This window comes from Quercus suber, unplaced genomic scaffold (assembly GCF_002906115.3).
Source record: "Quercus suber isolate HL8 unplaced genomic scaffold, Cork oak 2.0 scaffold_169, whole genome shotgun sequence".
Classification (NCBI taxonomy): Eukaryota; Viridiplantae; Streptophyta; class Magnoliopsida; order Fagales; family Fagaceae; genus Quercus; species Quercus suber.
The window spans coordinates 1,232,973-1,247,642 of NW_027069629.1; the positions used below are offsets into that span (position 1 = coordinate 1,232,973).

The 14,670-nt window shown below is 34.9% G+C and overlaps 2 protein-coding genes across 2 annotated transcripts; both read left to right on the forward strand.

Annotated features, from left to right (window-relative positions):
* Nucleotides 1–630: 630 nt before the first annotated feature.
* On the forward strand, nucleotides 631–3,227 carry LOC112033492 (G-type lectin S-receptor-like serine/threonine-protein kinase LECRK1). The gene has a single exon (XM_024066267.2). The coding sequence runs from the start codon at nucleotides 671–673 to the stop codon at nucleotides 3,008–3,010; it is 2,340 nt and encodes a 779-aa protein (XP_023922035.1). The 5' UTR covers nucleotides 631–670; the 3' UTR covers nucleotides 3,011–3,227.
* A 4,781-nt stretch (nucleotides 3,228–8,008) lies between these two features.
* On the forward strand, nucleotides 8,009–9,405 carry LOC112033476 (2-hydroxyisoflavanone dehydratase). The gene has a single exon (XM_024066242.2). The coding sequence runs from the start codon at nucleotides 8,172–8,174 to the stop codon at nucleotides 9,141–9,143; it is 972 nt and encodes a 323-aa protein (XP_023922010.1). The 5' UTR covers nucleotides 8,009–8,171; the 3' UTR covers nucleotides 9,144–9,405.
* Nucleotides 9,406–14,670: the final 5,265 nt, after the last annotated feature.

Consider the following 14,670-nt stretch of genomic DNA (forward strand, 5'->3'; position numbering starts at 1 on the left):
AAGTAAAAATCGAGTTTTAAAGACTCGAGTTCCGAAAAACGCCGCTATAGGGACTTAAAAACGTCACTATAGGCCTTCAAAATGGAGTTATAAAAAAATTTAGCAGAAAAACGTCGCTATAGGGCTTTAAAACGTCACTATAGGACTTAAAAACGCCAAGGAAAAAAATTCAAGTAAAAATCGAGTTTTAAAGACTCGAGTTCCGAAAAACGCCGCTATAGGGACTTAAAAACGTCACTATAGGCCTTCAAAATGGAGTTATAAAAAAATTTAGCAGAAAAACGTCGCTATAGGGCTTTAAAACGTCACTATAGGACTTAAAAACGCCACTATAGGCCTCCCTGAACCTGTACTGAATGCTTATGAAAAAAATTTTGCAGGAAAACGCCGCTATAGGGCTTTAAAACGTCACTATAGGACTTAAAAACGCCACTATAGGAGCGATAAAGCTAAAATTTTTTTTTGCATGGAACTCGAGTTTCTAAAACTCGAGATTTATGCATATGAATCTCGAGTTTCTAAAACTCGAGATGTCTAGTTTCCCTTATAGTTTCAAACGTTGCCTAACTAACTATATACAAAGGCTTTGCACAGCTATTCTGCACATTCTCCCAAGCTGGATATCTTCTTAGTTCAACCAGGCAAACACACGGAACTATTCCATTCTTCAATGATGACTCCTATCTTCCTTTTTTTCCTCCTTTCATCCATTTTCACAGTAGAAGCTCAACAAGGGCAATCTATTGTGAAGCCAGGCTCTATTTTAACACCTACCACTAACTCTTCATGGCTATCACCTTCTGGTCTATATGCCTTTGGATTCTTCAAGCAAGGCAATGGCTATGCTGTAGGAGTTTTTCTTGCTGGGATTCCTCAAAAGACTGTAGTCTGGACAGCCAACCGAGACAATCCTCCAGTTTCTGCTCAAGTCACATTGAATTTCACAAGTGATGGGCGTTTGGTTCTGCAATCAGCGCAAGACACAGAGACAAGCGTGGCAAATTTTGATCCTGCAAGTTCAGCTTCCATGCTTGATACAGGCAACTTTGTTGTCTATAATTCAAGTAACCAATCAATATGGGAGAGTTTCCAACATCCAACAGATACCCTTTTACCAACTCAGCGACTACTTGCTGACGACTTCGTTGTGTTGAAGTCCAGTGTGTCTGAGTCTAACCAATCAACGGGTAGATTTCGTGCCGTTATGCAACAAGATGGATATGTCGCGCTATACCCAGTTGGAACCAATTTAACATTGGAATATGGCTATTGGTCAACAGATAGTAGTGTACCTAATGGGAATCTAAACCTTGACGATCAAGGTTTTCTTTACGTGACCAACAGCATTTTCAATTTGACCGTATCTCCAGCAAGAAATTCTACAAACGGTACCGTACTCTACCGTCTGAGAATGGAGGATGATGGATTCTTGCGGCTATACTCATACAATCCGCAGGAACAGAATGGTGGTTGGTCAATTATATGGTCACCTTTAAATAAAACAGACGTTAACATATGTACTCCTAGGGGTTTATGTGGCGTCAGTGCATTTTGTGTCCCAGCTGGTAATGATATAAATTGCACATGTCTTCCTGGTTTTGTATTTATTGATGAGAGCAAAAGGACTTTAGGCTGTGAAAGGAATTCCACCACAGAAAATTGCGATGAAAAAGGCATGAATACCACCATGGAAGAAGTGCCTGATATCATATGGGAGAATGTTACTTATTCTCAGTCATTATTGTCAACCAAACAGGATTGCGATGATGCATGTTTGCAGGACTGTAGCTGTGAGGCTGCGCTATTCAATGACAGGGTATGCGGAAAACAAAAGCTTCCTTTGAGATTTGTGAACTTCAAAATCCCTAATATTGACTCAAACGCAACCTTAGCCTTCATCAAGGTACGTACACCTACACCCTCTTCAGATGGAAATGTGACAAAAAAAATTATCATTGTGTCATTAGTTGCTTTTGCATTTATTGTGTTGGCCATTTCTGGAATTGCTATTTACAGATCCCGTATTTTTGGAAATAAAAATATATTAAATACGGGAAACATTGTCTTAAGTGATGAGGATGTTGGTCCGCGATCATTTACTTATATAGAACTTGAAAAAATAACTGATGGTTTCAAGGATGAACTTGGTAGAGGATCATTTGGCATAGTTTATAAAGGGACAATAGAGAATGGCCAAAAGATTGTGGCTGTGAAAAAACTAGAGAGATTGTTGGTTGATCGGGAAAGAGAGTTTCAGACTGAGATGAAAGTTATTGGGAGAATACATCATAAAAATTTAATCCGTCTTCTAGGGTATTGCCATGATGGACCAAATAGGCTTTTGGTGTATGAGTACATGTGCAATGGGTCACTTGCAGATGTACTCTTCAAGCCTGAAAAAAAACCTTCTTGGGATGAAAGAATGGGAATTGCTTGTAACATTGCAAGAGGAATTCTTTATCTCCATGAAGAGTGTATAGAAAAAATAATTCATTGTGATATAAAACCTCAGAACATACTCATGGATGAAAATAAGTGTGCAAAAATATCTGATTTTGGATTGGCAAAGCTATTGAAGCCAGATCAAAGCAAAACAACCACTGATATTAGAGGCACAAGGGGATATGTTGCACCAGAGTGGCATCGGCTAAATTGTCCCGTGACAGTTAAAGTAGATGTATACAATTTTGGAATAGTCCTATTGGAGATTATAAGTTGTCGAAGGTGTGTGGATAATAATCTTTCTGAAGAAGAGGCTATCCTTGAAGAATGGTCTTACAGATGCTTTGAGTGTGGTGAGTTAGGTAAACTGGTCAATGACGAAGAGGTCGAAATGAAAAAATTAGAGAGGATGGTTAAAGTGGCATTTTGGTGCATTCTACATGACCCAGCACTTCGTCCTTCGATGAAGAAAGTTCTACTAATGTTGGAAGGGACTGCAAACGTTCCAATCCCACCGAATCCCAATTCTGTTTCTCAGTGTGATCAAGGTTTTGGGAAAAACGAGTAATGGTATGGAAACTAGAGCAAAATAAGCCTTGTATTTAGCATGGAAGGTGGTCAAGTTACATTTGTGCTTTCACTTTCATAGTATTTGTATGTGTGTCATCATAATGTTGCGTTTTACACTTTTTTTTGCTACTTTTTATTTAGTTATGCTCTCTCTCTTGTAATTTATATGTACTTTCCTTAACAGAAAAAATGATTAGTGCCATATATATATATTATGCACGCAATAATGATTTTAATAATATATATATTTGTAAGCACTAATCAAATTAAAATAAACTCACAACACTTCAAGTGTTTGTAACTACTTCTATTGGCAAATTTATAAATATAACTTTTTGAAGTTTATAGCTAAAACATGATTGAGATTTTAAAAATTATGCTGTAAGATGTCTTGTATGTTCAATTGGTATTCATTACCTGAGTATTAGAATAATTAAATGATAAAATTTACCTTTATTTATTAACATTTTAAGTTTTTGGGAAGAATGATAGTTTATTATGGTATAGTATCTTACTAAGTGGTCTTGGACATAGTCGTCAAAATGTGAATCGTATTGTGAATTGATTTTTTATTTTTTATATCGTGTATTATAAGATACACAAACTTCTAATAAAATTTATAAAAAAATTATATATATATATATAAATTATATATATATATATATAAAGCCAAAACTTAGAAAAAATTTAATTAGATTTTAATTGGATTCTTAATTTTGCGTCACGTGTTCTATTTAAATTTTTTAATTTTTGTGGCAAGTAAGTTATTAGAGCAAAACCCGAAGAGTTTATATAAAAACTACACAAATGCAATGAAAAACCTATAGGGTTTATATTAAAAATTATATAAATGCTGCAACGGAAAAATTGGATTGTCATAAAAGCTAAACTATTTGAATTCCCTCTCTTTAATGGAAACCATGAAATTATTGATGAAACTTTGGAGTAAAAAATCAAAGTAAGAAACTTTGTTATTACTCAAAGGTTTTAGAGAAGCATGTTGTGTTCATTGTGCCATCATTCTCTACCTTAGGTCCATTCCTTCTCTTTCCAAGTAAATAGTTCTTTACGTTCAATTATTGTCTCTAGATTTGTTTGTTTCATTCTTTCATTTATTTTATTTTTATCATTCTCACCAAGGTTCATATCTCTCTAGCTCTTTGCAAATTTCCCATTTAGTTTTGATTCTCTTATTTGGAATAAATGATGGGTTTGTGTCAATTTAGGAATTTTGCAACTTTAACAATTTAATTTTTTTTATTTATTGTTTTTTAGTCTTTTTTATCACCATTGTTTAATGTTCCTGTGCGTAAGCACATGTTACAATCTAGTACATGTAAAATGTATATTCATTATAAATTTGAAATAAATTCAACTAATGATTTATTTAATCATTACTGTATGAGCCAAAATACCAAATTGCCCTAACGATGGGCTAAGGCTGGATCTTGGGTCCAATGCAATTTATTTATAGAGATGAGTATACAAGCCAACACTTGGGCTTCTTGACTTAACAAATTGAAGGATAGAAGAAAAAGGGTGAATCCATAATTTATAAACAACAAGTGTGTGGAAAAAGATCAACTTTCTTATTGTTCTTTCTCCTTGGGCTGGTCGAGGATCACTTAGTAAGCTATCACACTTGAGAGAAAACTACAACTTATGTTCTATCAGGTATTGTTCCTTTTTTTTTTTTCTCCCCATCCTTGTTCATGTGGGATCTCTCCCCTTTTATAGCCATTTGATTTTCATCTTTGCCCTTTACTTGGAGGACTGCTAATCCTCTCCTAGATACTTGTCCTATCCTTGCATGGCTAGCAGTGGTAAAGTAGATTACAGGCTGTATTGACACTGTTTAGGTGTCATTTTACCATTAAGTGATAAGCTGAGTTGTTGCACTGCATTTAATGCGGAGGTGATAATTGCATTACTTATAAGTATCCTTTCCCTCTTGCCTGCATTTGGGACTATGGCCGACTTCAGTTCTCTATTTTTTTGACTATGGCGGCTTCCTCCTCGTCTTCCACGGGGCACCCTTTGCCTCCTCGGTTGGAGTGTACTCCTCGGGTTTTCCAATTCGTTAGATACGTTGAGTATCTCGGTAGGGTTGGGCCTAGTCTGACAGTGAATTGGACCCAAGATCTCTCTAGGCCTATCCTTCATGGGTGCCTCTCTTAGAACCCCCCCACCCCCCCCCCCCCACCCCCCCCCAAAATTACTTATATAATAATATTTAAAAAATATATAAATTAATAAATCAAAACTAACATTTGTTTATAACATACACATTCAAATCGATTGAATTCAAAAGTAATAATACAAGGCATTTGAGCCATAATAATAATTTTTTTTTCATCATATTCATCTTCTTGATCAACTCCATTTTATTCTATGTTATCATGTTCATCTTCTGAAATTATTTCTTCATTGACACTTTTTTACATCAACATTAGCATTTACTATCTCTTTTTTTTTTTTTTTAAATAATTTTTTCTTTATATTTATTTTTGGCATTATTGATTGTTAGACTTATAACAATAATAGCAAAAGTAAAAATAATAATTTATTCATAGTTAGAAAATAAAGTTGCAAATATGAAAGTGAAATGTCAAGTGTGTAGTTCTAAATTTTTAGGAGAAAAAGAAAAAGAAAAAAACTCATGGACATATTATTTTATTGGGCTCAACAAAGTAACCTAATAATTGTGTTAAAAATAAGTCTAATAACTAGTTGGACTCAAATAAATTCATAAATATAAACAAAACAAAAAAATATAAATTTTAAACTACCAAAAAAAAAAATCAATTTTAACCCACATGTCAATGTATCATACAATACATACAATTTTAGGATATCATACAATTCATATAATATACACCTATTTATCGTACGATTTTTTGAGCACGGAACCTTTTGTAAACGATATGATATGTATCGTGTATCGTACTATATTGATAACTATGATCTTAAGTTTAAACTCTATCTCCTATTTTAAAAGTCAAAATTCCATATTTCTTATTTTCGCATTTTGTACTCCCTCGTACTCCATATGTGAGGAGTGTTGTTGACCCATGTAAACCCCATGTTACACCCATCTTCCTTATACTACGTATATAAGTAATGTTATTGACCCATGTGAACCCCATGTCCTCCAGTGGCACTCACACCACAAACATAAGTATTGTTGTTGAATCACATAAACCAACTTAGCTAATATAATATCGGTACCAATTACTAAACCATTATTAATGCCCCCAGAAATGTAATGGATATAATACCAACTTGTATCGACTATACTAGGAATTTTTTAGGTATTTTGGTTGGTATAAGAAAAAGAATTAAAAAAAATATTTTTAAAAAGGGGTTATAAAATACATGGATGGTTTTATCAATTGTCATGTAGTAGGTTGGATGAATTTCCCTCCAAAATAGTTTGGCAGTAAAATTTTTCCAAAATAAAATATACAAACATGGGTGAGTGGAAACCCCACCTACTTCCCCTCACTCCTTTTTAATCTCCTCTCTTTACATCCAACCAAGAGTGTGTGTGATAGAAGAATTTATATATAGATCTGTCAGCCTAGATGAAATTTTGTTTGTGAATATTAGAAAACTCATAATAAGATTATCCTAAATTCCAATAAGCAACTTCGAGTTCACAATGCTTATAACAATATCATAATTTTTAGGAATCAACACAAATTCGCTAGAAATCCTCCCTTTCTATGTTGTTGCAGGCTTGCAGCATCATAAGAAAAGAAATTAAAATTCATACTTACCTTGACAAAGTAATTGTAACATCCTTCAATTTTAACATAATATTAAAAATTTTAATATTTAATTATTTGCTGTGCACATCATAAAAGAAGAAATTAAAATTTTATGAGAGCTTTAAGAAGTCTAACTGCACATTGTCAAATTAAAAATATAATATTATCTTACAAAGCTCATTGTTAATTAGTTTGGATAAGATATTAGACTAAAGAATCTATATGGTGGGTGATTACTTAGTTAAGCCCAATAGAGAAAAGAAAATTTACATGAATTGGGCTATTATTTATTTGGGCCGACATCTTAACTCTCCATCTATCTCTGTGCTTCTTGATTTCTTTCTTCCCCAAATGGTTCAGCCGCCACTCGGTTAGCATGACACAAAGGTGAAATATAAAAAAGAAATACAGGTGAGAATTCAACTATCGCTTCTTTTGCTTTATGGTTTGTCACTTTGTCCCACCATTAAAACATTTTTTTCCTTCTATGATCTTACATTTCCACTCATAGCTTCGGAAAATCCAATTAATGGGTAAAATTGAGAGCCAAGAGATTTCTCTTTGGTGAGTTTCCAATGCCTTAAAAAATACATTCTTTTTTGATGAAAAAAATACGTTCTTGTCTCAAATGTTAAAACGTTCTGTGAATCCAGACTATAGAATAGTCTCAGGAATTGCTTCGCGGTGGTACTCTATATGAAGATGTGCTTGGATTGGGTGTGGGACAAGACACTTTAGCAGAGGCTGAATCTTTTGCACATGCAGCACGCACATGGTTCACAAGCATATCTCTTTAGTCAACTTCAATGAAATCTCTGATTGGCTTTTCTACAACTCCACTTGAAGATGAAGTTACTTTTGAAAGGGAAATGGGAAAGAGAATATTTTATGTTGGAGCATCATCTTGCGGTTAGACTCTACTCTTTCCATCTTAGAGAGACCGTTGAAGAATCATTTTGTAATCATACTCTCTAAAATTGAGATGATTTTGTGTTTGCCTATGCTGTTGAAGACGCTTGAATAATTTGTTACTACTGTGCATAAACCTCAAATTCTATCCTACAAACAAATATTTAAATTGATTCTACGTCATGAAATGATGTACTAATATTTTAATCATTCATCTAATAATGATATGCTAGCCACTCCACTGACACTAGACAATCTGATGTGGTCATGCAGACCCACTTGCTTTTCTTTATTACCTTTTTTTATCTCTATCAACTTTTCGTATAATTGTCGGCAAGCAGATGAGAACAAATTCTGAGGTTTTGTCACAAAGGTCTTCTATGTCTTCCTTTTCCTCCACTTTAAACCATTAAAGCTTTGCAAGCAAGCAATAATAGTTTCCATTCATCCATTTTCTCTCTTTCTCAACCAAAGGCTGCAATGACTTCCGCCACCAAAGAAGTAGCCATAGAGCTTCTTCCTTTGATCCGGGTCTACAAGGACGGCTCAGTGGAACGCCTCGAAGGCACACCGATTGTTCCACCATCACCTGATCAAGATCCAGAAACTGGAGTTTCATCCAAAGACGTAACCATTTCAGGGGACCCTTCCATCTCAGCTCGCCTTTATCTTCCAAAACTCACTTCTCACAACCAAAACCAAAAGTTCCCCATCTTGGTCTACTTCCATGGCGGTGGCTTTTGCATTGAATCCGCCTTCTCAAGCCTCTACCACTGCTACCTCGGCAACTTAGTCTCTCAAATCAATGTAGTCGTTGTCTCGGTTGAGTACAGACTTGCACCAGAGCACCCTCTTCCAGCTGCTTATGAAGACTGCTGGGCTGCACTTCAATGGGTTGCCTCTCAATCAGCTGGTAACGATAAAGATCCATGGTTAACCAATAGCGGTGACTTTGAAAGAATTTTTATAGGGGGTGATAGTGCTGGTGGCAATATAGTACATAATATAGCTATGAGAGCTGGGGTTGAGAGCTTGCCTTGTGGTGTTAAAGTTTTAGGTGCTTATCTTGTCCATCCTTATTTTTGGAGTTCTAAGCCAATTGGCTCAGAGTCTAAGGAAGTGCACGAGAAGAGCTTGCCAAATTTAGTTTGGAACTTTGTGTATCCCTCAGTAACTGGTGGTGTTGACAATCCAATGATCAATCCAGAAGGGCTAGGTGCACCGAGCTTGGCTGGGCTTGGGTGTGATCGGTTGCTTGTGTGTGTGGCTGGGAAGGATTTGATAAGGGACAGAGGTGTTTGGTATGTTGATATGGTGAGGAAGAGTGGGTGGAAAGGCGAAATAGAATTGTTTGAAGTGGAGGGTGAAGACCATGTTTTCCATATCTTCAATATTGAGACTGAGAATGCTAAGGCTATGGCCAAACGCTTGGCTTCTTTTATCTTCAAGTAAAAAAAAAAAAACTCTGGTACATAAGAAGGAATGCTATAACAGCAAGCAATAATAATCATAATGGTAGTAGATGCTACATCATGATAAGTCCCACTTGCTACCTTCCGTTGTTTTAGTTTAACATAAGCTGTTTGATTGAGATCAATAAGGCAAATTTTTCATTTCTTTTTTTTTTTTTTTTTTTTTACTTCTATTGTGTTCATGCTTAATTTGGGGACCATGATTTTCGAGGTTTATTCAATATATGTCCTTATGTTCCATATATGCATATACATCTTTATTTTCTATCAAGAGTTCTTGTATACACTTGTTGAGCTCTTTGGCATAATTTTAGAGCTAAGGCGAACCGCTCTCTCTAGTTCGGAGGTGGTATTTTGTATCATGGGGATATATAAAACTCCGCTTACATGGAGGTTGGTCCCCTATAATCGGTCTCATTCTATCCTAATCTTGATCAGACCTTACATTGGTTTTGCACATTTTTGCTTATCCTCTTATCTCACCTTCATCTCACTTATAGTGAGATTCTTTGGAACCACTACTCGTCAAGGATGCTATGTAACTTTCCCGAACAATGGTGTGGTTTAATTCCCTCGACTTCCTCTATCTTATGTTCCATGGAAAACCACACCATCTTGCTATAAGTTGCGGTGACAAGTTACAGTTCTCACGGTTGCACTTTACATTTTTTTTTTTTCCAGATATTGAACAAAAGAATTTGTAAAAAAAAAAAAGAAAAAAAGAAAAAAAAAACCCAGAGAAGAAGAAGACAACGAAGCAGAACTGCGCCAAGTTGAGACAGCAGGTTGCCAACACAGTCGCTGGTCAGTGGTCATGCCTTCGTCCCTTACTGCTGCTGCTTCTTCTTTCTTCTTTTCTTCGTCTCTTTCTTTTGTTCTTCTCCATCACTCTGTAATTTACTCTCTTTTTTGGATTCACATTAGGTGCAAAAGGATATTGCACTTGGTGCAATTACTCTATTTTTTTCACAATTTTTTTAATTTTTTAATTTTAACCTTTTAATTTTTTTTAATATATTTTATTTAATAACTGAAATTAAAATTTTTTTTTTAACTTTAAATCTCAATTATTAATTGCAATTTAATTTTTTAATTTTAACCTTTTAATTTTTTTTAATATATTTTATTTAATAACTAGAATTAAAATTTTTTTTTTAACTTTAAATCTCAATTATTAATTAAGTATTGCACTAGATATAATACCTTAAGTATTGCATCCCATGTAAATCCCCCTTTTAGTTGAATTCTGCTGTGTTTCTACTTTCCCTTTCTTTTCTTTTGTATTCTTTTTGAATTCCTAAGCTACTCACGTGACTTACATTGGAAATGATAAATGGTTCTAATTTTTAAATAAAAGCAAAAAATTTTAGCGTTTAGATTTAGATCTTTTTTCAGCTTAGCCCAATATGATGTGATGTATGTAATAAATATTTTAAGTATTTTTAAGAGTATGTACTATAATATTTATACATTTTTTTGTTATAACTTGCCACAGGACGGGAGTAGTTAAAAACTTAAAATGTGGTAAATATTGTGTAAAATCTGTAGTGATAGCATTCTTGAATTTTTAATTGATATTTACAGATTTTTTAAAATGAAATAAATAACATTAAGTATATAATTATGGGGCCAAAGAATTTGGTATCTCCGGCCCATTCGTATCAGGCCCAAGGCCCATGCCAAGGAGGAGGAAACGCTCTAGGACGAAGTGCAATGTCCAAATTGACCAGAAAACTTGCCAGGGACGACCCTGTCCTCGGTAAATTGAGGCCATAGGATGAAGAAGTAAAGGACCAGTAAAGGAAGTCTTTCAAGGCGTCCATGGAGAAAGAACAAGTACAACGCGACAGCCGAGGAAGTATGGTGGAGGAGCCAGTCCATGATGAACTGTCACCTCCACATTAAATACCCACAACTAACGTTCTAGCTGCATTAATAAGGAAATAGCCCCTGGGTAGCGCTTCCTCGGTTACTGCGACTCACAACAGGTTTGGTAAAGTGGCTGATGGGACGTGCTATCAGGAGGAGGCATGGGTGATCAACAAGTGGAGGAAAGGGATCATTAGAGGAGAACTATATAAAGGGGGAGAAACAGATTGAGGGGGATAGACGGCGCCAATTGTAGGGACTGGGTTTGAGCACTTCTACTGTTGAGTAAGTGGACTCAAGCCCAGCTAGCCCAATACAATGAATTTGTAGAGAGCAGGTTTAAGAACTAGGCCCTAGCAAGCGAACAATGGACAATCGCAATGTTTTCCACCGTTGAACGCCGGCGAACTGAAACCATCCTAAAGAAGCTGTCCTTGGCCCAGTCTGAGGAGCTTGTTAGTCGTCCTTCTTCCATAGGGATCCCCCCCCCCNGGTACAAACAAACTCCAAGAAAAAGAAAAGGCACAAAAAATTTCTAAATTAATCTGCGATAATTAAGAAGGAAAATAAAGTTCAAATCTTTTTATTTTGGAGATTTCATAACTAGCAGAAAGTATGGAATTTCATATTTAATATTTCACATCCACGACTTGCAGAATTTGAATGAAACAAACAATTTGGTTCTTCATTTTTGCATCATCAAGAACCAGATAACTATGATCTATGGCCTGGTTGAGTTATTAGTAATTTGAGAACAAAAAGAATATAAAGAAAATTAATCTATGGAAATCCTGGGATTTTCTAGCGAATCAAACAGAGACTAACACAAAAAATCAACTAAACCCACATATAAAATACACAAATTTATGCAAAAATCCTTGATGCGTGTATAAAGTAAATGATCCAAAGACTGACTTTCACATGCCAAGAAAATGCCAAAAGAAAATCACCCAAAACTTCAAATGCGAATAATATAATTAAAGAAACCACCAATACACCGTCTTTGGTTACCAAAAGAAAGGTAATTGGTGAAAGTGAAATCCCAAGATTTCATTTTTCTGTTCCTAAGCAAACAAACAAGTTTCAAGAAAAACGAAGGGAGACCCAGAAGAGTACCTGGTTGTGAGATTATAGATTCGACATCATACGATGAGTTAACGCTGATTGGTTTCTTTGGGATTTTCTGGTTCTTGGTGAAGAATGAGATTTATGAGAGAGAATGTGAGTCCAAGAAAGAAAGAAAGAAAGAAAGAAAGAGAGAAAGAAAAGAGTAAAAAGTGGTTTCAGAGAAGAGAGCCGTTAGAGAAAGAGAGGGCCTTATTTTGGATTTGAAATTATATTTGACGAAGATTGACAGTTAGAGAGCGTTATCATTAACGACGTTAGTCTTGGATCCACCATTTACTAGCCGTTAGGAATCGAGCTTGGGTTGGGCTAAGGTGAATGAAATTTTGCTTTAATGTAGCCCAATTGTAGTAGAGTTGGGTTGGGCTCTCAAATGGCAAGTTCTGTTCTATATTTGATTAATTTTTTTTTTTTGATAAAATAATATTTGATTAATTGATTGCTTACAAATGGCAACTTCTAATACAAAGCTTGGCATTTTGATCACTTTTTTTTTTTCTTTTAATAATTTTATGGGGCTATATGTGAGTATTCGTATCCACAATTCCTTAGTGTCTGTTGGCAACAAAACAAAAAGTTTTTTTTTTCCTCTTAAGTATAATACTACAAAAGATATAGTTTTTTTTTTTGTTTTTTTTTTTTATTTTAGCTTTTAGCTTCCGTTAGAATACCAATGAAAAATAAAAATTATTTCATTATTCAGCTTATTTTTATTATTATTCATGGGTTTTATTGTACTATTTCAGTTAACTTTTACCTTTAATAAAAGTTAACTTATTTTCCAAAAAACTAGTTTTGATAAATTATATTTAAATTAAAACAAAGAGATTTTTTTTTTAGCCAAACAAACGCTTAGAACATTTGACTAATCATGGGTGAGTAGTGATCAACCACACTCCCTGAAAAAAAAAAAGAAAAAAAGAGGAGACTATTCGAACAATTTCCACTTTGATTGTTGAGAAACACTGAGCAAGCTAGTGATTAACCTCTTTTTATTTTTTTCTTTTTTTTTCCTAAGTTAACCTTTTGATCAACCTTGCACCATTGTTTTGATTATAAAAAAATTATCTCAGATCACCTTGTTTTTTTAACTTTTTTTTTTGGGGGGTAGTTTTGTGCAAACTGCAAAGTTCACCTTGCTTTTAGATCATTCCATAAAACAAGTCCTACTAAACTTAGCAAGCTAATGATCCTATTTGAATAGCTACTATAAAACACCAACATTAGACTTATTTGATGCCGGGATGATCCAAAAAGAAAGATTAAAAAATATATATTGTATGAAATTTATAGTCCTAATAGAGAGAAATAAAAGGAAGAAAGGAAAATGAATGTCTTGAATATAGAGAAAGAAGTTTGTGTGTTGAGCATTAAATTGTTGGTTGATAATTTTTTTTCTTGTGAAAAGCTACTTTTGTGCCACAGGAAAAAAAAAAAGCTAGAAAAAGAGCTTTATTGGACACTAATACATAGGATACCGAGGTGATACATTGGACTGATATACAATATGCTGGGATGATTGGAGAACACGAATTATTGTATTGGAGCACTTAAACAATTCATTCATAAATCGTAATTAAATGGGAAATGATTTGAAGTGGAATAAGATTTTTTCCCCTTAACACCAATAGAGAGGAAAGAGAAATAGGACTAAGTTTGGACCTTCCTTGGATCAATGGTAACTATCGTCCGCCTAGAGAAAACACTTCAAGGCTTAGTAATGACAAAAATAAAAAATAAAAAAAATTAAGAGATTGGTTATAACTTGACCTTTGGTTTTAAATAAAATATTGAAAATTAAATAAAAAACTTTTTAATTACACTGGTACCTTATCGAGTTTAAATGTCTTCACTTCTGTGGGGGGATGAATGTAAACTCAGTCCAAGAGCCCAAGAAACTAATTTAAGGGATGGGCCTAGCCCAAAGTATGGTAATAAGTAAAATGACTTGCTAAGTAGGAGGAAGCCATTTGGGCCTGCAGTCAAGGAAATTCGAGGTGACAAATAGAACCTTTTCCCCGAGATGGTGAAGGGACCTTGGATAACACCTCCCTTCTCGGATTGGGATCCTCCAACTTCCTAGCTCACCCTGAGAGACACGACATAAAAAACTTAGAACCCAATGAAACAATCACCTCCGCATTAATAAGGTCCCTCACCTAATGTTAGTCACATTAAATGCTAAGTGACTAGCTTGAACAGTGAAAGCACTCCCAAAAAGTCTTTCATGATCAAAAGATGGCAAAGTAGGGGTTGATGGGACAAATATCCTCCAAATCTAGTTGGGGGCAAGCTAGTTGAAGAGAGAGGGGAATGGGGAAGATGGCTATAAAAGGAGGGGAGAGGCAACAGAAGAGAGGGTTCAAAAAATTATAGAGAGAAAGTCTAGGTAAGAACAAGAGAGAGAAAGATAAACTAGAGAGTTAGTGTACAGAGTTTTTAATCTTTGAATCTCATCCATGTACCTCAAGAACATTGTCCCCCCCCCCCCCCCCCCCCCCCCCCCCCCCCCC

Coding starts and splice junctions, on each gene's coding strand:
- LOC112033492 (XM_024066267.2), top strand. CDS start 671: ATGATGACTCCTATCTTCCTTTTTTTCCTCCTTTCATCCATTTTCACA.
- LOC112033476 (XM_024066242.2), top strand. CDS start 8,172: ATGACTTCCGCCACCAAAGAAGTAGCCATAGAGCTTCTTCCTTTGATC.